The sequence below is a fragment of the Leptinotarsa decemlineata genome, unplaced genomic scaffold, assembly GCF_025532065.1.
Source record: "Leptinotarsa decemlineata unplaced genomic scaffold, Ldec_3_MD MMD2_P_RNA_scaffold_2, whole genome shotgun sequence".
Taxonomy (NCBI): domain Eukaryota; kingdom Metazoa; phylum Arthropoda; class Insecta; order Coleoptera; family Chrysomelidae; genus Leptinotarsa; species Leptinotarsa decemlineata.
In genome coordinates, this window is record NW_027412529.1 from 21,676,371 (window position 1) to 21,701,871 (window position 25,501).

Sequence of the window (25,501 nt, forward strand, 5' to 3'; positions counted from 1 at the left end):
ATCAGTTCGAGAGACTTTCAGCGACTTTCCTATAGGCTTCCAGATACTTTCGTTAGTGCGATACAAAGTGATCTGATAAGACGATAGACATTTGAATACTAGTTTAAAGTTTTGTATTCAGTACTTGTTTTGTACTCAGTGTAGCAGTGAAATGAAGTTGAGTTTAATGGTACAGTGTAGTCAATTATTGTCAAACCCTTGGGAAAACGTAACATATAGTGTCGGAAGTGAAATAATTGACTGAAAATTTTCTGTTTTATGGTGAAAACAAGGAGAGTGGATACGAAGAGATGGAAGAGCTTAATAAAATGTTCGAGGCTTTGCAAGTGGGCCTGGCGGAGAATGAAAATCGCAGAAGAGAGAAAAATGAACGCAGAAGAGCGAATGAAGAAGGCAGAAGAGAGGTAGATGAATGTTTAAAAATTTTGTTTAAAATCTGTTTTTCTGTTAATCAGCTGTCACCCCCATACGAACGACAACTCTCAGAAGTTGAGAAACTTGTGCGACCTAAGGACTAATGAGGTCTTACCTTTTAACGGTTGATTCCTAACATGTAGAATATGGAAAGGAAGAACGATTACGCCGAATTGTAGATCATGAATTACTACTTAACATTCAGAAGAAACGAAAAGGAGCCAGAGATGAATATCGTAAATTATTGGTAAATATTCAGGAGAAAGAAGAAAAAAACCATCAAATGTACATTCATTTATTTGGAGATTTAAAATATTCTTGAACGAGTAAAGGGGAAGTACAGGAATTCATTCAGGAATAATTTAGTAAAGTATTTTAGGAAACAACGGAGGGATTGGAAAAAGTGGTCGACGAGGAGCTTGAGGGGGTTGAAAGGAAGTCTGAAGATGAGCTTGAGGGAGTCGAAAGGAAATTTGAAGAGAAACTTGAAGGAGATGGAAAAAAATTAGAAAAGAAGCCGGAAGGAGTCGACAACAAATTTGAAACGGTTTGCCGGGAACACCTGAGCCTAAGAGAACCGCTATGGAAAAATGCAAAACGGAAACAACATCTCCCCCTTCTAGCAGTAGTTTCAATAAAACTCCAACTTTCGATGGCGAATCTTCATCGTCAATTTATCGCAGACAATTTGAGGCTGCTACGGAAAATAATGCATGAAAAAATGAGGTAAAAGTAATAGCTCTTATACTGGCACCACGAGAAAAGGCCTCCAAAATATTCCAGTAAATAAGCGAAAGGATTATGATGCAATCGTATTAGCTATGGAGGTCAGGTATCATTTGAGTGCTCTTGTAGTTCTTCTCCTTCGAATGGTTGTTTGTGACCTTTCGAACGAGTGTCGCGTAGTAATCAGTTGAATCTGTTGGAATAAAATTTGCTATGAGGTTTCCTGTACTCTGAGTAGAAATTTTCATGAAGAATATGATCAAGACATGTTACATCCCGTAAGCTCGCATTCGGCCATGATATATTTTTAATTAAGTATATCTCACACGAAAATATTGAATATTTTTCGGATTGGCTCCTCAATTAAACTTGAAGACTAGTTCTAAATTGATGAATATAACTTCAAAGCGATCTTTCAAAAAGCGTTTACCATTATATTTCACATATGCGCTTGCTAGTTGCTGAGTTTTAATTAGTTTTGACCCTCCTCAGCAAAAATAAATATTTTAAGAGGCACTTCCAATGTTAAGTCCGGAGTGCTTTCAAAATTATCTTTCACATATTGTACAACAACAATATAAAAATGACCATACCAAATGTGCCATATCCATATTTTTTATTAGGTACCGTTTCATCACTTGTATCATTGTTGAAATAATTTTCTAATTTCAGTTGTTATGAGACTGTCCAATCGTTTTGAAATTCGAAAAAAAATCACATAATCTCTTCGCCAATATAATCCATTGTTTCTGATGCAACTTCCTCGTAATCTTTTTCCAGCATTGCCAAGTTTTCTCTTGCTTCTCCGAATTCGCCTTCTTCCATCCCTTCGCCAACATACCAGTGGACGAAAGCTCGTTTGGCAAACATGAGATCAAATTTCTTATTTAGTTTTCTCCATGCAGATTCTATTGCAGTGGTGTTAGAGAGCATACAAACAGCCCTCTGTACTCCTGCTAAGTCGCCTCCCTTTACAACTGTTGGCGGTTGATAGTTGATCCCAACTTTGAAACCTGTCGGACACCAATCAACAAATCTAACGCTGCTTTTAGATTTCATTTGGGCTATAGATGCATTAACGTCTTTAGGTACTACGTCACCTCGATAAAGGAGACAGCAGGCCATATATTTACCTAGAAAAAACGAAGTGAAAAGTTGTTATATTATGAAAATTATAATTTTCTTTAAATGATCTGAAAATCAATCAATCAATTGATCAATTATTTATGGGCCCCAACAAATACAAATGTTTATGACAGGGATACTTTACCAAAATTTATAAAACTAAATATCACCAGGAACTGAATTAATTCTACGAGTATAATACCTATACAAATCTTGAACTGTTGAATAGATATGGTAATCATTTCACCAGGTTTTTTTTTAACTGACTTTCAGTAGCATGTTGTACTTGGTGTTCGTAATGAAGAATGACACATAGGTACTTTGTGTTATTTATTTGATATTATGATTTTTAGATTTGTTAGTAAGATATTCAACAGCCTCAAATTTTACAGATGAATAATTATTTTTGTTAATTCCAATGCATTGAAAGTTAATTTTAAAGGTGTATATTAGGAGTGGATAATGAAACGGTTTATTTTGCATAGATTTTAAGGACTGTGTGATTGAAGGATTAACAGTTCCCCATAATGATTCTAGACATTGTTATTTTGAATGAACCAAACTGAAAGACATCAATTTGAGATATTTTTGGTAAATATAATCCTAATTTGAAATGAAACACCTATCAGTGAAGATATTTCACTGTAAGTATTAAATAAATGCCCAAGAAAGTTGTTATTTACCATATAAACCCAAAATTTTATAAACCGAATATTTTATATTCTGTCCATTGCATACGAGGTGATTTCTTGATATTTATTATTTCTCTTCGAGAATTTTGCTACATCATTTGTTTATTCGTTACTATTCAATGGCGATGATACTATTTTTAGATCTTTATAAATACTTTGAATACGAAAACTGCCGACAGTTTGATTTCTTTGCTCAAACTAAATCTGAAATTGAAACATCACATGTTCTTCTTAATAATAATAATGATTTATTTATTCTCCCAAAAAACATACAATAATTCAAAAACTAACTATAACATAACTAAGGACGACTAGAGCACAAAAAAAGATAAAGCAGAACTGAAATTCTAAAAATATAAACATACATATATAAAGTTGAGAATCTTAGCGACTGCCCTGAAGAGCGAAAGCTTGGCAAAGTAAAGCAGAGTTTTGATTTTTATTTTTTTGTCTGAGAGACCCCGTTATTCCATTTCATCATACATATATCACGTGATTTATTTTTATAAAGTCGTTTTCACTAATGAAAGAGTTTTGTTCTTTTATCATTTGTTGAAGAATTTATTTTTGGAATGGTTCTTCAAGAGATAGACCTACAATTTTAATTCTTGAGATGATCATTTTTTTTTAAACCTTTTCAATATGATTTTTTTTGGAAAATATGTTCAGTCCTCCCTGTTTACTTTGTTTCACTGATGCAATTTTGATGCACTGTTTGGAACTTTTGGTATAGTAATGAATGTTACTGGAGTTTCATCCCAACACCAAACCGTTATTTTATCAGGAAGATTAAACTTTAATCTTCCTCTTGGAGATGATCACTTAGTGATCGAAACACGTGTCGAGGTGTTGAAATAACGGTTTGGTGTTGGGATAAAACTCCAGTAATATTCACTGATGCAATAATAATCTTGAGATTACCCATATCAATTTTGTTGCTGAGATTTATTTTCGTTTTTGATAAATCTTGAGATAATTTTGGCTTGATGATGATTGAATCAGAATAACTGTTTATTTTATTTACATCTGTCTGGGTTAATACCTGAGAATATGATAATGCACCTTTTTGGATAATGTTTATGTGAAGTGCGAGGTTTATTGAGATGAATCTCAAAACGATGAGCAGCCACAGTCCGTCGCGTATTTCTGATATGTACCGCTCTTGGTGGAATCAAATGTGCCAAGTCACTTGAACACTTCCCATGAAACTATCTATAGAAGAGAGACAAATCTCCAACCTTCTTCAATGTTCCGGGCTATCAAGGTTGCACTTGATGTTCGCGTCTCCAATCAGGCGGATGGCTCTTTTCTGGATGGAATCCAACTTCAGGGAATGTTTTGGGGGCAGAGCTCCTTACATGAGAACAATACTCCAAAGAAGGTCTGATCTGAGCATTATAAAGCATCAAAAGTTGCTGAGGTGTGTACAGTTTTCTGGTTCGGAACAGTATTCCGAACTTTTGAGAAGCAGCCTTTGCAATTCCAGCGACATGATTGTGCCAAGACATATTGGTGTCCATTTTAACTTCCAACAAACTTATCGAAGCAGAAGGCGGAATCGTCTGACCTGACATTCTTATATTCGGTTCGAAGACATTCATTTTCTTGGAGAAAACCGATGCCTGGGTTTTTGTGGCATTGAATTGAACCTGGTTACCTTCACCCCAATTCGAAATCACTTCTAGATCCTCATTAAGATATGCAATCTCCTGATGCCGGTGAAGATGTGCCTCCGTAGCCGATGTCCTGGAATCCAAATGGAATGACGAGACAAGTGTGCTGTCATCAGCAAAGCAATATATTGAATTCTTAGTTTTTTCTAATAAGTCGTTGATATACAATAAAAAGAGGGTTGGAGACAATATGGATCCCTGGGGAACACCAGCGTTAATGGTGAAAGTATTCGAGAAATATCCATCGACGGCTACTTGCAGGGGATTTTTCAGAGAGCCGAAAGTAGACTACCTACAGACCGGTTTCGAGTCTGTAGGTAATCTACTCTCATCAGTGCAGGAAAGATCCGACCCAGACAGCAAAAGTGCCTGGGACTCGATCAATTTCAACGCACCTCGACTGCATGTCTGAAACCTTCGTCTAAGAGAAAGATTGTTAATCAGTAATAGTTCCATCTCAAGAACGAATCCCCGCTTGGAGCTTTGCACATATGAGTTCAAAAAAATGAACACCTATCAATAATGTTGAATAAAGATAAAAAAACAATTGAAAAGAACTGGCCAATACTTGATGAAAATCCATGTTGAAACTTACTTATACAGTTTATTGTATGATTTTCACTATGAAGTGTTTTACAAAAAACCGCGACACGTGTTTCGCTATACAAAAGCTTTCTCAAGCGTAAAATAATAAGGTACTTCTAAATTACAACTATTTTATACTCTAAAATATTACCTACTTGTATGCTTACTTCCTAATGAATGAATCTACCTGAAAAGGTCAGGTATAAATTTATTAACTATATGAATAAATTAAATTTCCGAAAGTACCGTAATTATACTTAAATTTTCTTACCTGTAAATAAACAGATTATCAATTTATTCAGTTCAATTTAATCGTTCATAAGATATTGTGAGTTTTTAAATTTGTTTATTTCCATACTCTCTAACAGGTTAAGTTTTGAACCTTTCTTCTGGAAATGGGGGAGCTTGAATTCATGTCTCTCTGTGATTAAATGAGTGGCATATGTGGAGTTTATTTTTCCATTCTGGAAGCTATTTCTGTGATCCTTCATGCGGGCGTTGAACGGTCTTCCAGTTTGACCGATAAAAAACATCGGACATGACCAACATGATAATTTATACACTCCCGATTTTTCTGAAACTGAACTTTTATTTTTGTTATTCCTAATGTGCTAGTTTAAGTTGCTGTTGGTTTTGAAAGCAATATTTACACCTTTGTTGTGCAAAAAAATTTGAAATATTCGTAGTGAGTTGGCCTAAGAAGCTTAAGGTTTTATAACTTTCATCCTCATCTCAACGAATTGGGTAAAATTCCTTCAAATCTTGGCTGTATAACTTTTTTGATAATAGAGAATAGAGAATGTATTAGACTGCTATCGTAATCATTGTTAACGGCTATTTGTTTCATTATGTTTAGTTCTTTATTGAAATTCGCATCTGACAAGGGAACATTTATCAGTCTGTGGATCATACTGTTGAATGTTGCTATTGTGTGCTGATGCGGATGGGTGGACGAATTATGAATGATAATCTGTATGTGCTGGTTCACGATGAATTGAAAAATCATATTTATTGTTAACTGTCGTTATTGTCAAATCCAATATTATAGAGTCGTCCTTTTCCATATCCATTGTAAATGTGACAGAAGGGTGGAGAAAATTGATGAAATTCAAGAACGTTTCTGTGAAACATACCAGGATATCATCAACATATCTATACCAATACACGAAACTTCTTATCAGTGGGTTACTGTGTATTTTTCTCTCCAAATCGCCCATGAAAATTTCTGCCAGAATGAAACTAAGTGAGTTTCCCATTATTACTCATGCTGGGTTTCTCAGGATGAGTAAAAATTCATTGAATTGGAAGTAATTCTGTGACAAACAATTCGTAAGCAAGTCTAATATTGCCTGTTTCACTACAGAATTGATAGACTTTTGTCCAATAGATTATCTACAAGAGTAATCGTTTCATTCGGAGGAATACTGGAAAACAGATTCTTTACATCGACTGAAATCAATCTGGCATTATCCGGGAGTGTAATTTCCTGAATGTCATTGATCAAATTGATCTGTGATATAAATGGTTGCAATCTAGAAGTAACTTTTAGTTTACTCTTGAGAAAGCTATTGTAGGTATAGTGAAACACGCTTGAAAAAGCTACTGTGCAGCGAAACACGTGTTGCGGATTTGTTAATCTGTTCTAGTGAAAATCTCGCAATGAAGTGTTTTTCAAAATACATCAACTTTAAAATAGTTTTTGAAGTAAGCAAACAACTGACAAATAGCTGAATAATATGATGAGAGTAGATGGAGTAGTAGAAAGCCAAAAACTTTCTTTCCCAAAAATTAATCACTCCTAAAAATATAACCCTTTCAAATCAAATATGATTGAATTTTATTATTTTCATAGTATTAAGATGGATGCCGTAGCAGTACAAAGAAAGCGGAATGTACAAAGAAAGCGGAAGTTTATGTCGTTAGAAAAAAAACAGATTGTCTGTAGAGTGTATGAAAATTCAAAAAATACACTCCGTACAGTGAAAGCTGTAGCCCAGTGTTCATTTTTAACGGGAATATCCGTGTCGACAATTGAACGCACTGTAGGTGGAAAAAAAAGGTGACTGGGATTGTGCAAGCTCCAAAAGTACATTTTCGTGGTAGAAAAAAAATTTAATTGGACGAGTACCAGAAAAATTTTGTACGCTATACCATTCATTCTTTCTTTTTTGAGAATGAAGCGCCAACCCTCGAATCCATTAGGACAAAGGTAATGGATAATGATCTCATTCCAAAAATGAGCAAAGAGAAGTTAAGGAAAATAATAAAAAAAGATTTAAAATTTATATATGCCAAACGATCCTGTAAATCTGTCTTAATAGAAAGAGAAGATATAGTCTCATGGCGACGGAGATATGTTCGCTCTATTAGAGAAATGCGTTCTGCTCACAAAAAAAATTATTATCTATACGAAACGTGGGTGAATGCTGGTCACACAGTATCTAAGATCTGGCAAGATACTACTGTAACTAGTTACAGTAGTATCTTGCCAGCATTTGTGGACGGTTTATCAACAGGGTTACGCGGACCAACGGGTAAAGGGCAACGATTAATTGTCGCCCATATAGGTAGCGAGAGTGGCTTTTTAGACGAAAGTACACTAATTTTTTTATTAAAAAAAACGGGGGATTATCACGAAGACATGGACGCCAAACGCTTTGAAGGATGGTTTGAATCCCTTCTTTCACGAGTCGAGCCAAATTCGGTAATAGTAATGGATAACGCTTCTTATCACAACCGACTAGTAGAACAGTTGCCAACTATGACCACCAGAAAAGTAGACATGCAGAGTTGGTTAGGACAAAAAGGAATTCCATTTTCCAAGGACATGGTTGAGGCCGAGCTTATGAGTGTCATTAAACAGCATCGTGATAGATATCGCCAGCATGTGGTGGATACAATAGCTCGTGCTGAAGGCATCACCATTTTGAGACTTCCTCCTTACCATTGCGAGTTAAACCCGATAGAATTAATCTGGGCTCAAATTAAGGGTTACGTAGCTCGTGAAAACATGACATATAAAATTTCTGATGTCCAACGTTTATTAGAACTCGCAATGGAACGGATACGGAAAGAAGATTGGGATTGGAAGAGAAAATGTGGAGATTGGACGGGATGGTAGACACTGTTTTCGACCAAATAATAATAGATTTAAGTGTGACTGGGGATTCTTCTTCGGACGAGTCAATGGATTCTGAAACTAAGTAAGCATAACATAGGTAATTATTCCTTTGCTTTGTAGTTCTCTTTCTATATAAAAAGAACATAATAATTATTTTGTAAATTTTTCTGTTTTTTTGAAGTACTTTATTAGGCATAATAAGAAAATGTGATGTTTTACCATTGACACCAGGTAAAGCCACCTACTATAACAATTTTTACGTAATTACCTATGTGTTTCAATTTGTAAGAGGATTATCCGTTGGTCACTTCAAGTGCGACGTTGTTAATGAATCACCTTCAATTGAAAATTGTTATAGTATAGAGGATATAAAAACGATACATAACTAAAGGGCAATTTCAGGTAACAAGGGAATGATGGAATATCAGCGTAGCATTCTTTCGCAATAATCTCTACAAAATCCTAGTCCATTGTATGGTCCTTCCTGTAAACATGTTCACTAAGTGCACATCTCTCAGGATGTAGTCTGCCATCGATTTCATCTGGAGACTTACTAACTCTTAATGATTCTGCCCAGTGTTCTATATGTTCAGCACTGCAGCTGGTACAAGGAATACTATAAATTAATTTTGATTGCGATTTGGTGGAGGGTCAATGGTAAATCGAAAGTACTTTAATTCAACAAGATGTTTCGGTTTTTTATTAAATTATATTAATGGGTGCTTAACCGAAACGTCGGGTTGAATTAAAATACTTTTGATTCACCATTATCTCTCTCTACCAGTACTTTTGCTCTGGTCTGGTATTTTTGTCCCTGGACGAGTGGAGGAGTGAATCGGCAGTGCAAGCGAGGGTGGGGTTGGTAGTGGAAACGGGGGGTGACTTGCAGAAGCGAGGTTTGTGATATTGTGAGATGTACGATGTGACGGTTGTCTCTGAAAACCCATAATCACTATTTGAATAGTCTCAAAAAGGTAGAAACCAATATCTTACAACTCACATTTAAGTACATTAACTTCACACATGTATAGTAATACATAGCTGAATTTGTTATTACAATGACTACAAAAATCGAAACAAAACTGGAAGTCTGTATTTCAAAAAAAAAGGTTGATCATAAAATTTAATGGACGAAACGTCACAATACAAATTGGTTTATATCAGATTACAACAAACATCTAACATTAAATCTAACAATACCCAAAGACAATATCTGATTGTGTATTTGTCGACGCAAATTTCTTCGGAAATCCAGAACTGGCCAAAAAATTGAAGACTTGAAATACCAGAGGGCATTACTAGATCAAGCAACTAGTATTCTACTGATGACAGCTTCTGACACTTTAAAAAATAAGTTCATCTTCTCTCAGTTACTGTGAAAGAATGTGGTCTTTAGATAAATGCTTATTTCTATAGCATGACTTGAGAGTCTACTGGGTGGTGACTCTTTCAGAATTGCGATTGGATTTCGACTTTGCACACCACTGTGTGTTCAATACTTTTGCAAAAGCTATTGCTGCTGTCTCATTAGCAGAAAAATCAAAAATACGAAAATATCAGAATTTGGGAAATAATTATATCTTTCTCCAAATAGCTGTTGAAACTTTTGGTGTTTTTACCTCTGAAGCATTATCTTTCATCAATGAAGTTGGAAAAAAACCAATGAAATCCACTAATCAAGGGAAACATCTGCTCTCATAACTACTAATTGAAACTCATTAACAAAGTTTATCGCATGATTTTCACTATAAAGGGTTTTACAAAAACCGCGACACGTGTAAACAGTAGCGTAAAATACGCTTGAGAAAGCTATTGTATAGCGAAATACGTGTCGCGGTTTTTGTAAAACCCTTTATAGTGAAATTCATACAATAAAATTTGTTATTGAGTTTTACCTAGTAGAGCCATCCGAAGAAAAAGTGCGGCTTCGTTTTTTGTTACACTTCCTGACTCTGGTAAACTTGATGAATTTTACATGTTCCTAAAGATCAACTTTACAAAGAAAAATGTAAGAAGAATAACAAACGAAGCTGAAATCATCCACAAAGAGGAATAGTGGTTTAGGAGAAAATGCAAGGAAGCCGCATATATGTTGTCCAACAACGCATGCAGTCAAGCTAGCATAGAGATACGTAACATATGGAAACCTCTTATCAAGCGAAAAAGGACCAACTACCGCCAAACGGTCATCTCCCGCTAATACCAATGAAGCGGAAAGAGGAAAGAGGGGATAGGTGAAAGGTGAAAGCACCCGAATAACCTATAAATAGTCAGATCTCGGAGGAATAAGTCCAGTCATCACCCGAAGACGATTGTGGATACTAACAATCGAAACGTCGTGACGTAACTTGGTTTGGAATCTTTTAATTTTAATTTTAATTTTTCATTTTTGTTAATAATATTTTTTAATTTTCAGCTTTTATTAATATTTAAATTTTTTATTTTCTGGTTGTAGCTTCTGTGTTATTTCCTTGTAATTACAGTTTTTTGTTTTAATAAAATTGTTATTTTCGGTTAATCTTTTATTTTTTTCAGGGATTTCAAATCAATTTATATTATATTAGACAATGGAAGTCTGAACTGATGAAATAACAAACGACTTGGAATTGGAACAAAAGTAAACGGAAAAATCGCCTTCTCTTCAAAATTAAGAAGTAACATAAAGACAAATAGCAGTGGTTGACAAAGTAACAATGACAACATCTTAAACAATTTCAGAACTTCAATGCAACTCTTGACTTACTCGTTTGAAAAATAATCGCCAATACGTGTTATAAAGTTATCCTTTAGACCAAAAAATTTTATGTTGTTACATTTATGCATATATTCATTATTAAAAGCAATATGTGATAACTTTAAAGTAAATCAAATGGATATAACGAAGTATTTGTGTATGAATATTTCAAACATACCTTCTCTTGGATCACATTTAACCATCTGATTCGTAGGTTCAAATAATTCTGCAGTAATTTCAGCCACAGACATCCCTTCATGGTAAGCTTTTTCAGAAGAAACTACTGGTGCATAAGAGGCAACTGGAAAATGTATTCGGGGATAAGGCACTAAATTTGTTTGGAATTCTGTCAAATCAACATTCAGAGCTCCATCAAATCTCAAAGAAGCTGTGATTGAAGAAACAACTTGACTGATGAGTCTGTTGAGGTTTATGTAATCAGGCCTTTCAATTCCAAGTTTTCGTCTGCAAATATCATAGATTGCTTCGTTATCCACCATAAAAGCACAATCAGTATGGCTCAGTGTTGCATGTGTCGTCAATATCGAATTGTATGGTTCAACAACTGCAGTACACACCTGAAAATGAATATGTTCAAAAACCCATTCTATTTTACTGACTGCAAAAGCAGCCTGTTGACTTTTGATCGTCAGATTTTTATTTGTGATCGATGGAACCATTGATCATTCAAAGTGAATTGTGTAATAGTTACTGTCAATGTGAAACATCCTCTTTAACCAGGAAAAGGAACTTTAAAAGTATAAGAAATGTGGTTCAATTAAGGCAAAGTATCTTTGTGCAATTAATTTCACAGGTTTAGGTAAGATTTTACTGTGTTTTATTCTTGTGGACATATGATGAGTAGGTATTTTTTTTTTTGTTGTGAAGAATTAGTAAAACGTGTTTTTGGATAATTTTCCATTGGAAAATCCCAACGATATTACCATTATAATTTTCAGTATTCGTTTCTGAAGTATTTTTGAAGAATAAGAAGCATGATCCTCCTCATCTTATGATACTGCTGGGCTGAAGACTCATCAAGCGCATAATGTAAGTTTCTGAATTGATAGAATTTCAAAATGAGATCTGAATATTAAACGAAAGTCATTTTTTGCGGAGGAAAATCAGTTTTTATGGAAGGTGAAAATATCCAAAGAAGTTATATAAAAAAGAAAGATTTCAAATGGATACTTTTATTTTCAATGGACTTTTGAAAGATGCGAAAAATAATAAAAGTGATATTACAGTGTTGTTTTTTGGACATCAGTTAAGAACATTAGCCGTGATCATCTTGACAAAACAAAACTATTATCCTCTCCACCAGAATATTGCAGAATATTTCGATGAACCTTTAACGAAATAATTATATTCAGGTTGAAACTTCAAATGGAAAAACAAAAAGATTTTTTAAAAAAAAGAAGTGATGCAGGGAACACCTTATATAATCTGGCCACGGATTTCATAATGGACGAGCTGTCAAAGTTATCCACTGCTAATATGTATAGTTGTTGTTTGGACAAAAATGTTCCGTTTCCATCTTACATTTTGTTGATGATACTGTCTTGATTGCTAAAGATCAGAAAAATGCTCTTTCACTACTGGAGTTGGCACAAGCGCTACAATAAATCCTTAAGGCGCACTCAGAGCGGTGCCTGGAGATTAAAACCATTTGGAAAAACGTTCTCAGGAAGTTTATTCCACATAAACGCAGTCCAGATGAAAGAGTTTTTAAACAGTGAAGTTCGTAGTGTACCGAGTTGAACCTCAAAACGATTAGCAGCCACAGTCCGTCGTGTATTTTTGATATGTACCGCTCTTTGTGGAATCAAATGTGCCAAGTCACTTGAACACTTTCCGTGAAAGTATCTATAGAAGAGAGACAAATCTCCAACCTTTCTTCGATGTTCCAGACTATCAAGGTTGCACGTTATGTTCGCATCTCCAATCAGGCGGATGTCTCTTTTCTGGATGGTATCCAGCACTTCAGGGTATGTTTGGGAGCAGAGTTCCATACATGAGAACAATACTCCAAAGGAGGTCTGATCAGAACCCCCGAACAACCTTCCAAGAGGCGATAGTAATGAACTCCTGGAAAATCATCAATTGAAATGAAACCTGGAAAATCTCATTTATTTTCCTCTGGTTAAACTGTATCAAAAATTCAAAATAGGGAACTTTTTAATATGACCATCATGGGTATACTCATTTCAGTCGACATCCTGAGATAAATTACTTTCAGATATTCCAGACAGCAAGCTCTACTCGTCTTCAAAAGTGCAAGGACTAAATTTTTTCAGAGCATCATGGAAAGCATTTATTCAAAGCTTCCATATAACACAAAAAAAGATCACAACAAAATGTGCTACTAGAGAAAATAATATATTTTGATGATGAAGCTAACACATGTTTGAAACAACTGAATATAGTTATCGACAATGACAAACGGATCTATCTGGGGGAAAGTTGAGAGACATTCTTAGGGAAAGACGACATAATAACTGGAAGAATTTGAAAATGAAAGGAAGAGGCGTGGTACTTTACGACCAGAACACCCCAGTAAATGCTTAGATGAAAACTCAAGAGGGTCTGACAACATCTGAGTTAAAAGAAACTGTTAAAATGACAAGATGTGTAGTGAACCCAATAGGAATACCAGGTTGATTCCAAGACGGAACCCAGTGCAGATATTGTAATGATACTGAAGCCTTTCCTTACATCATAGGATCTTTTCTATTTGGTCAACTTCTGAGAAACATTAGACATCACACCATTCGTCACCTAATAGTTACCACAGTTTCCATTAGAAAAATTGATATTTAGCGATAGACAAAAAAAATATTGCATCCATTTTGGATCCAACAATAACATTCGAAATAGGAAATTTCGTACCTGCTGAAGTCGACACAGAAATAAAAGGTATCTATGTACCAACCATCAAATTCTTCAAAGAGAAATATAAAGTTGATGGTGAAATAAAGGTCCTTGGTTTTTTCAGTGGTGTGCGAGGAACATTTTTCAATTTTTTTGTTAATTTTGACACAGTTCAAAATTTTCAACTGTAAAATTTATCTCATATATAGAGCGTGACTCACGGTCGATGGTAGGTTAGACGTTTCTGGAAAACGCAAAGCATGATTTTTCTGAAAATTTCACCTCTCACATTTCCTTACCTGTTCTATCGATCTAAAATATTTTCAGAATTGCGGCGTTGCCACTTCTATCAAAAAGTCCTAGCAATTATATTTTTTTAAATGGAATACCCCGTATATTAATACATTTTTGGAATCGCTCTAGTATTTAAATACTTTTTTGTTTATAATGTCCTATACCTATCTCTATCTGTTTTCGAGATAAAAAATAAATTGTGCTAAATATGGTCCAAAACATAGCCTTAATTGAAATTAAGTACATCAGTACTCTCAATTCATGAAAAGTTGATATTTTGATGATAGGTTGGACAAACTCGAAATATTCAAATAACACCAAGAAATTGACTCCATATCATACAGGGCGTGCTAAAATTACTATTATTTCCATTGTGCATAAAAGTAGTCGAAAGTTTATTTTTCAAATGAAACCCCCTGTAAATTACTCGATAAATTGAAAGATGGTGAAAAATGCTTCAAAATGATATACATGTCCCTATACCTAAATCGTCAAGTTTTCTCAATATAGCCGTTTTTGTGTTTTACCTACGTATGTTGAAAGTGGCATTTTATTTTGTGAGTGGGGATTATCGCAAAAGGAGCGTCAGCAAGTGGAGCAAACTCACGAGCAAAATAAAATCACTTTTAACAAATGTATCATACAATTTTTTTTGTATAACGTTACTGCTGATAATAAAAAAAATTATAGGGTCCATGAGATACGAACACACGATATTTGGATTACAAGGCATATGTTATATATGCCAACTTACGTTATTTTAAGGAGGATTATTGGTTAGTCATGAAGGACTTTCTACAGTTGGACTGAATACTACTTCGTCATCGTCAGTAACTTCACAGGGATTTAATATTACAAATAGCACGAACTGCATGTGGGAACTTTTCTAAATGATTTTTTGGTAGGTGTTCTGATTAAAATATCAAGCTTATGACAGTTTGGTGACTTTTATTAGTAATTGATAAATGGTTATTGACGGTGTTTCAAAAAATCGCCAAAAATGAATGCAAATATTGATTATTCAAACGAAGTTCTTATGAAATTATTTATTATACACGGACAGTGTGATCAAATCATTGCCAGAACTTGTAGAAAATTCAACCAAATGTATCCTGAATTAACACCAATGAACGAGAGGAAGTTTGTAAGATTACAAAATAATTTCCTTAACTATGGCTCCATGTTAAAAGCGCCTTCAACATTACCAAAACCTGTAACTTCAAATGAGGACAATACTGTTAACGTTTTGGCATATTTTTATGCATATCCAGAAGCTTCCATTCGCAGTGCAGAAAAAGATTTAGGTGTATCACATGCTTCAGTACAACGAATTTTGAAAAATCACGGAATGCATCCGTATAAATTCACCAAAGTTCAAGATCTAAAAGCAAAAGACTTCGAACGTAGAATGCATTTTTGTGAATCCCTTTTGATTCATACACAGGAAGAACGGGAATTTTTGTCAAAAATAATTTGGAGCGACGAATCAAATTTTACGAGGGATGGTATTTTCAATAGAAGGAATAAACATTTTTGGGCTGATCATAATCCTCATGTTACGAAAGAAATAGGTTTTCAAGAAAAATCTGACCTGAATTTTTTCTGTATTCTGAAGAAAAATAAAATTAGCTTTTTTATTTATGAAGACACACTGAATGCAGAGAGATATCTCCAAATATTAAGGACGACTGTAACCGATTTTGTTGAAAATTTGCCTTTAGAGGAATATAGGAATTTGTGGTTTCAACTGGACGGAACGCCAGCTCATTCCACCCAGGAAGTTTCCAGGAAACTTGACGAACTCTTCGACGATCGTTGGTTTAGGCGTTTAGGGCTGTGGTATTGGCCACCGAGATCACCCGATCTCACGCTACTTGACTTTTTCTATGGGGTGTTTTAAGTGAAACGGTATACAGTACTCCAGTGCCTAGCAAAGGAGAATTGCGACGGCGAATAGTGCGGAGTATTCAAGGTCTGGATCCCCAGGAAATTAAAAAAGCAACCACAAGTCGCGTACAAAAAAATTTTTAAAGTGTTTAGAATGTAATGGACAACATTTTCAGCATTTATTGTGAAAATTTGATATTTTGTTTACAATTTTGTTATTTTGAATCATCCTATTCTGTTATTGTCTGTACTTTCACATGTTTCAGCCCACAAAATCTTACATTTTACCTAGAAATGACTGATTTTTGGTACAGTTGTTCCCTGGAAACTTTGAGCCATAGTTAAGGAAATTATTTTGTAACCTTACAAACTTTCTCTCGTTCATTGGTGTTAATTCAGGATACATTTGGTTGAATTTTTTATACGTTCTGACAATGATTTGATCACTTTGTTCATGTGTATAATAAATAATTTCATAAGAACTTCGTTTGAATAATCGATATTTGCATTCATTTTGGAAGATGATTCGAAACACCGTCGATAATGTTTTGTAAATTACTTATAAAAGTAACCGAACTGCTATAAGCTTGATAATTCCACTGCTACCTGAATCCAAATTCTAAAAATATTTATAGAAGAAGCGACTTTATTGAGAAAACTTGACGAATTAGGTATAGGGACATGACACATCATCTTGAAGCATTTTTCACCATCTTTCAATTTACCGAGTAATATACAGGGGGTTTCATTTGAAAAAATTAACTTTTGACTACTTTTATGCACAATGGAAATAATAGTAATTTCAGCACGCCTTGTATGATATGGAGTCGATTTCTTGTTTTCCAAACTATCATCAAAATATCAACTTTTCATGAATTGAGAGTACTGATGTACTTAATTTCAAATAAGGCTATGTTTTGGACCATATTTAGTACAATTTATTTTTTATCTCGAAAACAGATAGAGATAGGTATAGGACATTAATAAAAAAGTATTAAAATACCAGAGCGATTCCAAAAATGTATTAATATATGGGGTGTTCCATTAAAAAAAAAGTTGCTAGGACTTTTTGATGGAAGTGGCAACGCCGCAATGCTGAAAATATTTTAGATCGATAGAACAGGTAAGGAAATGTGAGAGGTGAAATTTTCAGAAAAATCATGCTTTGCGTTTTCCAGAAACGTCTAACCTACCATCGACCGTGAGTCACGCTGTATATATATATATATATATATATATATATATATATATATATATATATATATATATATATATATAAAATTGATAGTGTAACGACCGTATGTATATATAGAATAGTAGTTTTTCGGGGATTCGGTCTGCCCGAGCTTTCGCTAATGTTTATTAGCTTTATCGAGGGCTGTAATATTAAAAGGACATACTAAATATATATATATATATATATATATATATATATATATATATATATATATATATATATATATATATATATAAAACATAATAACGGATAAAACAGAATACCTGTGCTATGTGAGAATATTCAATTTGGAAATTTCAATTTTGAAAGAAGTCTTCAACATCAAAATGACAACTTTTTGACATTGAATAATGTGAAATACTTTTTCAAATTTTTTATTATTGTTTATTATGGTGATTTATACTGTGTTAATATTACAGGATGTATTCAGATTTATATTTCTTGTTAGTAAAAATGAATAAATTTTGCTGAGGTTGTCGATGTCTGTCTTTTTGTTGATATTGTTTTCTTTAATTTTGATTTCAGCCATTTCCAGAAATTGCCTTTTATTTGAATCTGGTTCGAAATGGAGAATTTTGGTGTTAGTATAATTGGCTAAATAATCATTATCTAGAACGTGTTGTGTGAGTGCACAAGAATTTCGTTTTAAATTTTTACAATTACTTTTATGAAGAGCTATGCGGGTTTTTAAATTGTTTTTTGTTTGACCTATATATATCTTATCGCAATTGTTGCAGGGAAGGTAGTTTACGAAATCGTAGACCTCCACTTTTTATTTTTATTTTCTTTTTTCATTTCTTTATTTTTATTTATTCAATTGTTCTATTTTTACTTGTATTTTATTTCACTATTATTTCATTTCAGGTTTATTTTGGTTAATATAATTGTTATTTTTAGCTATTCATTTTCAATTCTTTTTTTTTTAGTTGTTTCAGGGATTTCAAATCATTTTATGTAGTAGACAATGGAAGTCCGAACTAGTGAAATTCATCATGAAACATTGTCAATCACCTTCAAACAATAAAATATGACATTTGCCCAGTTGAACCAGTTCAAATATATTTCATTTTTTCTACTGGCAAACGTCTAGAAACCATTGGGAAATTTCGATTTAATCATGTTGAATAATTTTGTGTTTAATTAATTCATTACATAGGTATACAATTTTAAAACAAGAATGTCGCTTTAGGGTTAGCGAGTGGGGCAATCATCCCAGACTCTGTATCAGAGAGGGGTCTCTGATAGGGCGAATTTTGGTCATCATCAACACATAATTCAAATATGTTGAGTGTCTAATACGCATTCTAATGTAACGTACCGAGACCCACATATCACACTCGCTCTTGCCCCAAAAGAGGAATCATATGTTGTTGTATGGTTGCCAACCCTATTTTAAAGATGAATGTCAAAAATCCAGTAATAGAGTCATTTTCAGAAATTTCAAATTTATATTCGTAGTTCGAGTACACCGTAACTGTTTCAGTTAGTTTAACGTTGAAATAGGTGAATATGAATAGGTATTTGTAACAATTGGCATAATATTTGACAGTTCAGAATAAGTTCAACAGCAAGTGTGTCAACATCATGAACCTAAAATGTCTGCTCTTTTTCAAGTGAAACTAAAAACGGTAATCAAATCCAAAAGTGAACAGCAAGGAGTATATGATAAATTCTGATATTATAATACCTGAGGTGCTGGGTAAACGACAAATTCTAGTTTGCTTTTTTTTCCAAACTCTTGAGAAAGCTTTTCCATCAAAAGAGAAGAGAATCCCGAACCAGTTCCGCCTCCGAACGAATGAAAAAGAAAGAATCCCTGAAGACCATGACAGTTTTCTGCCAATTTGTTCAGTCTCTCCATAACTATGTTCAACATTTCTTTGCCTATGCTATAGTGACCTCGAGCATAATTATTTGCAGCATCTTCTTTTCCCGTTATTAATTGTTCTGGGTGGTATAGTTTCTTATAGTGTCCTGTGCGAACTTCATCTACATGAATAAACGAAAATTAAACTGAGTGAAAATATTTTATATAAAACAAGGATTATATGCATATGGGTCTCGTAAACGTTAAGAGAGAGAGAGAGAGAGAGTAGGGTGAATTATGGAGAATTTTTGGCTAGGCATTATTGAATGATACCAACAAATCGACTCTAGCTTTTTTGTTGACAAAAACCGGAAAAATCCGAAAATTTCTAAAGTTTGGCTGCATATTTGGATATATATATATATATATATATATATATATATATATATATATATATATATATATATATATAATACCGGGTGTAACATAAGTACGTATTCCTCAGATAATTTTAAGAAAAGAAGTCTATATGAACTTGTGTCCGAAAATGCTTCGTTTCGGAGATAATGGGGTGTTGAAATTGAATTTTTTGTTCGCTTTTTAAAAATAACTCTTGCAAAAATAAGTTATTTGCACGAAATTCAGTACCCGGAGTTTTTTACACGTGAGAAATTATAATTTCTTATTAATTTTCATGTAACATCTAGAGGGCGCTGCGTACCATGTTATTATTTATTTCAAGATGCCCTAACTTTTTTGACAGTACACTTTTCATGAAAAACCCTACTTCCCACACCTTTTCCAAGTAAAAAAGGTACACCGCCTCAACAACGCTGGAGATGATCGTTTTCGAGATATTTACAATTTTCTATATCGATGCATATTACTTTATAGCCAAATTTGATTTCAATAATTTTTGTCACTCGCTGCTTAATTAAGTTAATTAAATCGAGTAGCCTATGAAAGTTTGTTTATAAAAATAGAAGTTCGCTGTCACATTTTTAACTATTATTTGACAAATTCACAGTTCGGAGTTTATAAAGTGATTTTTTGGTACCATGCCCAACTTTACGAATGCTGAAATGGCTGATATGGTTTTTGCATACGGCTTTTTGACGGAAATTCAAGCGAGGCCAGACGCATATATCAGGAAAGGTATCCCCAACGCGTGACTCTTTGTGCAGCGACATTTGCGAATCTTTTCCGGCGACTTTTCGAATCTGGAAGCTTTGAAACAAATTCTGCAGTAGGACGGCCACGAACTACAACAACTGTAAAATTGGAGAAGGCGGTTCTCGAACAAATTAGTAAACATCCAGGGACGAGTACAAGAAAAATGTGTCAAACTTCAAATGTGAGTCACATGACAGTTTAAAGAATTTCAAAGGAACAGCAATTATATCCTTATCATATTCAGCGTGTCCAGGCACTTACGCTACGTGATTTCCAACCATGTATCGAATTTGCTCAATGGCTTCAAAGAAAAGTCAAACAACATCCGCAAATTTTATCGAAAATCCTTTTCACAGATGAAGCTAATTTTTCAAGAAATGGTATCATGAACTTGGTAAATTTTCGTTATGTGGACACCCGGCGATTTTGAAAAAAATTTTGACTGTACTTACGTATTTTGATGCGTAGATTACGAATCCGAAAGAAAAAAGCGGCGCTCTCCCTTATTTAAAAAGTTACGGTCCTTCAAAGTTCAGAAAAGGGCAACTTTTCAGCCTTCTTTTTCACTAAATAAACTATTTAAAAACACAAGCATTTATTCACTAGGTCACCTTTACACCTAATTCCTCCTTCTTTAACACTTTTCACTTCAATAATCAACATTTTTCTTATACTTAGAACAAATAACTAAATATAGACCAGAACAACGGCAAATTTTCTATTTGGACGAAACTTGGTACGACACTCACGACACAGTTACGAAAGGGTGGACTGATGGTTCGAGAATGTGTATACCTATAACATGCCTTCAAACAAAGGATCGCAACTAATCATTGTGCATTGCAGAGGAAGTGAAGGATGGGTTCCGAATTCTTTGAAATTATGTGGAAAAGACTTGAGGACTGCAATGTTGACTATCATAAGAACATGGAAGCTAATATTTTCGAGAAATGGTTTGAAAACACATTGATCACAAATTTGGATGCGAATAGTGTAATAGTTCTTGACAACGTTTCCTATCATTCGCGACAGCTCATCAAAGTAACGAATAAAAATTCGATGAAAGATGAAATACAAATATTTTTAATGGATAACAATTTGTATTTTGTAGATTACTATACCAGAAACCAACTAGGTACTTGAAGTTTTACAGACAAAAACATTTGAAAAAGTGTATGCCCTTGAGAGTATTGCTGAAAAGTATGGACACACCATACTGAGATTTCACCCTATTTTTGTGTTTTCAATCCCATCGAGTTGATTTGGGGAAAATTGAAACAAAACATCAGAAGGTAATAGAGCTAATTAAAGGAGGAGTATTTAATATTACCGAAGAAGACTGACCGAAAAGGATTAAAGAAGTAGTAACTTTAGTTGAAAAAGACTATATGGGGATTGGAAACTGCCATATTAATGGTGGAAATGAATTCATTATTCATTTAAATGACGACAGTGATAGTGAAACAGAGAATATGGAAGAGGGATTACCAGAAGCTTTCGAAGAAAGTAAGTGAAGTGTTTTTGAAGTGATCGATTGTATATATACAGTGTGTCTCACTTCTCATGGAAACACCCCCGTATCTTCCGTAATATTCGAGGTAGAACGATGAAACTCTCTGGACTGATGGCAATGCTCAATATGCACCTACCACCTGAATGGGGTTGGCCAAAGTGATATACACTGTCCGCCACTCGCGATGGAACACCCCATTTTAGGTAAAACATATTAGGGGGCAAAATAATTCGCTTCCAATACCTGAACCCCTTCATTCTATCTGGAGAGTACTCTCAGGTATGAAAGATACAGATGCTGTGAGATGCTATCATCCATTTTGAGCCTATCTGAGAAAAATGTCACAGCACCACATTCTCAGATTATCGAGATAGTGTGAAGCAGTGTATGAAAAATTATCGATGGCGGCATCTATTATAACTGAAGAAGATTATTCGTAAAACTAATTCTGGTTGCTGAACATCCAAATTCTATCCCAACCAGAAGTGAGAGCTCTCGATTGATGAGTAAAAACTGCAAAAAATGGAAAAAATTTATATTCAAAGGTTCACATCTCGAAAACTGTACAATTCTGAGATTTGGCTGTGGACACTTTCAATCAGCACATCAAGAACTGCAACATATCAAAATTTCGGCAAAATTCAAGGCAAGCCATTTCTCATAAGAAATGTGCGGGGTCCTTTATCAAAATACATCAGTTTCATTGAATCATGCGGTGCCCTGAAATCACCATGGAAAACAGTTGCTCATTGATATTTACTGTCAACCTGACAATATTGTTGAAAGAACTTGTTGTATTAACCCTCAGACCAGTTTTCATTGCATTTGTAGTTTCTAGTATTGTTGTTCTTTGAATCATCGTTGTTCCTGTTGTTTCTGCCGTGTTTTTGTTCCCATTGTGTTTATTGTTCCTGTATTTGTGTTGGATATTGTCCCTGTGTTCCAGTTGTTTTCTGTTCGTGAGTTCCTGTTCATATTTTAATATTTCTGAAGTTCCCATTTTAACTGATATCAGCTCATTTTGATTGACAAAGTTCAACATAGCACGTCTGTCACTTCAAGCAAAAATTGAAATTGTTTTGATTGTTGGTGAAGGGGTGAGGTCTTATCGTGAAGCGGCCGCTGAATTTAATAGAAGACACCCGCTAGAGGTAGCTGTACACCCTGGAACTGTACATAAAATATATAATCTATTCGTGAGCACCGGCCAAGTAATAAAGGACAGAAAAATTGTAAAACCTATTGATGATGATATGATATTAGCGACTCATCAAGCAGATCCTAGAAGTTTGAGAAACTTATCGCTTCAACTCAATATGAGCCGCAGTAAAATATGAAGGTGTTTAAAGAGGCATAAAATGCATGCGTTCAAACCCAAGCTTTTACATACTTTGCACGAAGGAGATGAAATCCGCCGTATGGAGTATTGTTTATGGATTTTTTTAAAGTATATTTTATACAGTCAGGCTACCTTTACCACGAATGGTGTTGTATCTTCCCAGAACATGAGGTTTTGGGCTGAACAAAATCCAAATTGGGTGGTGAATTGTAGAGACCAAATATCTCAGAAAGTTAATGTGTGGTGTGGTATCCTGAACGAAAATATTATCGGGCCATTTTTTTTCGATCAAAAAATTTTCTCGAAAATGCATTTTCCGATGTGTTGGAAGAACTACCTTTGGATGTGAGACACCGCATGATTTTTCAGTTAGATGGTTCACCAGTTCACAATAGTGGCATAACAAGGGTTTGGTTGAATAGGAATCTACCTATGAAATGGATAGGACCCAATAGCCCTCTGGTAGTATGGCCACCACGATCCCCAGATTTAACTCCACTGGATTTTTATTTATGGGGAAACTTGAAAAATAAAGTTTATAAGGATAGGCCAACAAATAAGGAAGATCTCCGTGCAAGAATTATACAAGCGTGTAGAGAAATCACACCTAGAGAACTGAGGAGAGTTGGAGGAAATAATAGAAGGCGCATAGAAAAATGTGTTCGATTGGAGGGAAATTTCATAGCAGGCACGAAAATATAAAATTGTCAACAGTTGAATCATTTGAAATTGATTGTTTTGTTTTTTAATTGAAAATGTGATTTTCAAAGTAGTATTTCGAAAGAATTTTGAACTACAAAATCCTTGTGTTTTTTTAAATAATGGGAAAATGAGAATATCATTATGTCCATTCCAATGATCACATCGTCCTCGATGTCCGCCACCAATGCACGATGTTTCAATTTTGTGCTGCCCAACACCAATTCAATTGGTAGTTCTCCAAATACATTGGCTGGCTCCCCTGTTGCAGTGCGTAACTTCCAGCTTGACGGTTCAATTCTTGCCGATGTTTTGGCAAAGGTTGGCCCAAGAATGGTTCTCGTCGCACCTGTATCTAGCAGCATGGTGCAAGGCTCGTTGTTGATGAGGCCGTCTACGAAAACACCTTTGTCTTGTCGTTGGAGAACGGCAACATATGCGTTTTTTACGGAGGCTTGCTGGGTACAGGTCGACGATTGCCCCTTGTCATCGACCCCCCTAGTTTTCCTGATTTGGTGTTGGTTTTTTGAATGCTTGGACATTTGCTACGCACATGCCCAATTTTCCCACGGTTCCAGCATCTTATTTGTTTTTTTTCAGACAAAACTCCTTTTATCATCATTCTAATAGTAGCCTCAATATCAGCAGAACCCTGCCCATCTTCCTCCATAGTTTGAACTTTGCTCTGGCCTTTGCAGGATTGTTTTATAGCCTCAAACTCAGCTCTTGCCAGTGCATCCACAAGATGTTTGGGACGAGCTAGCGTCAAGGCCTGCCTCGTTTCTTGGTCGCGAAGTCCATCCAAGAATGCCTGAACTGCTAACCGCTCCATTACATTTTCGGGTGTAGCAGGATATGCCAGACGGACCAATCGAGCTATGTCGGCTTCAAACTCCTGTAGGGATTCTCCTGATTTCTGGCAGCGGTTCTTCAGCTGTGAATGGTAAACGTGCTCTAGGTGGGCCTGTCCATACCGCAGTTCAAGATGCTTTACAAGTTGGTCATAGTCTTCCTGTTCCTGGGCCGTGAGGGTTTGCAGGATATTCGTTGCTTCTCCACGCAACGCCAATGTTAATGCTACCGCCTTTTCTCCTGCATTCCATCCATTCGCTCTGGCCGCAGCTTCAAATTGTTGGCGGTAATTTGCCCAAGGAGTTTTCCGTCGAACTGGGGCGGCTTCATGGAGAGCTTTCCTGGTTCAGAACTGAGTTTGACATCTTTCAGTTCCGGAATTGAGTTTTCAGTAACCGTTTCTGTGGGGTGGGCAGAATTAACAATTTTGTTTTGTAACTTGCTAATTGTTTTCTTTATCTCGCTGATTTCTGCCTGAACTCCGCCTTTGATTTCATCTACTTCTGTGTTCATTTCCTTCCTGATTTTATCTATCTCTGTCTCAATGGTTCCTATCCTTTCATCGAGTAGGCTTGCCACACTACAAAGCTCTTTCTTCAAGCCTTCTGCATTCTCAAGAAGTTCTTCCTTCAAGCTATTCGAATTCTCTAGAAATTTATCTTCCAAACTTTTCGAATTTTCCAGAAGCTTCTCCTCCAGGTACTTCGAATTTTGTTGAAGTTCATCTTTCAAACTTTTCGAATTTTCTAGAAGCTTCTC

The 25,501-nt window shown here is 34.9% G+C and overlaps 1 protein-coding gene across 1 annotated transcript in view; it reads right to left on the reverse strand.

The window, feature by feature from the left end:
* Nucleotides 1-1,739: 1,739 nt before the first annotated feature.
* The window catches only part of LOC111512553 (tubulin alpha-1B chain), a 55,150-nt gene continuing 31,388 nt past the window's right edge, over nucleotides 1,740-25,501 (reverse strand). The window contains exons 3-5 of the mRNA XM_074185483.1: nucleotides 19,047-19,348; nucleotides 11,249-11,648; nucleotides 1,740-2,273 (exon numbers count right to left, since the gene is read on the reverse strand). Of these exons, the coding sequence (XP_074041584.1) occupies nucleotides 1,855-2,273; nucleotides 11,249-11,648; nucleotides 19,047-19,348 (1,121 nt within the window). The 3' untranslated portion in view covers nucleotides 1,740-1,854. The remainder of the gene's footprint in view (nucleotides 2,274-11,248; nucleotides 11,649-19,046; nucleotides 19,349-25,501) is intronic.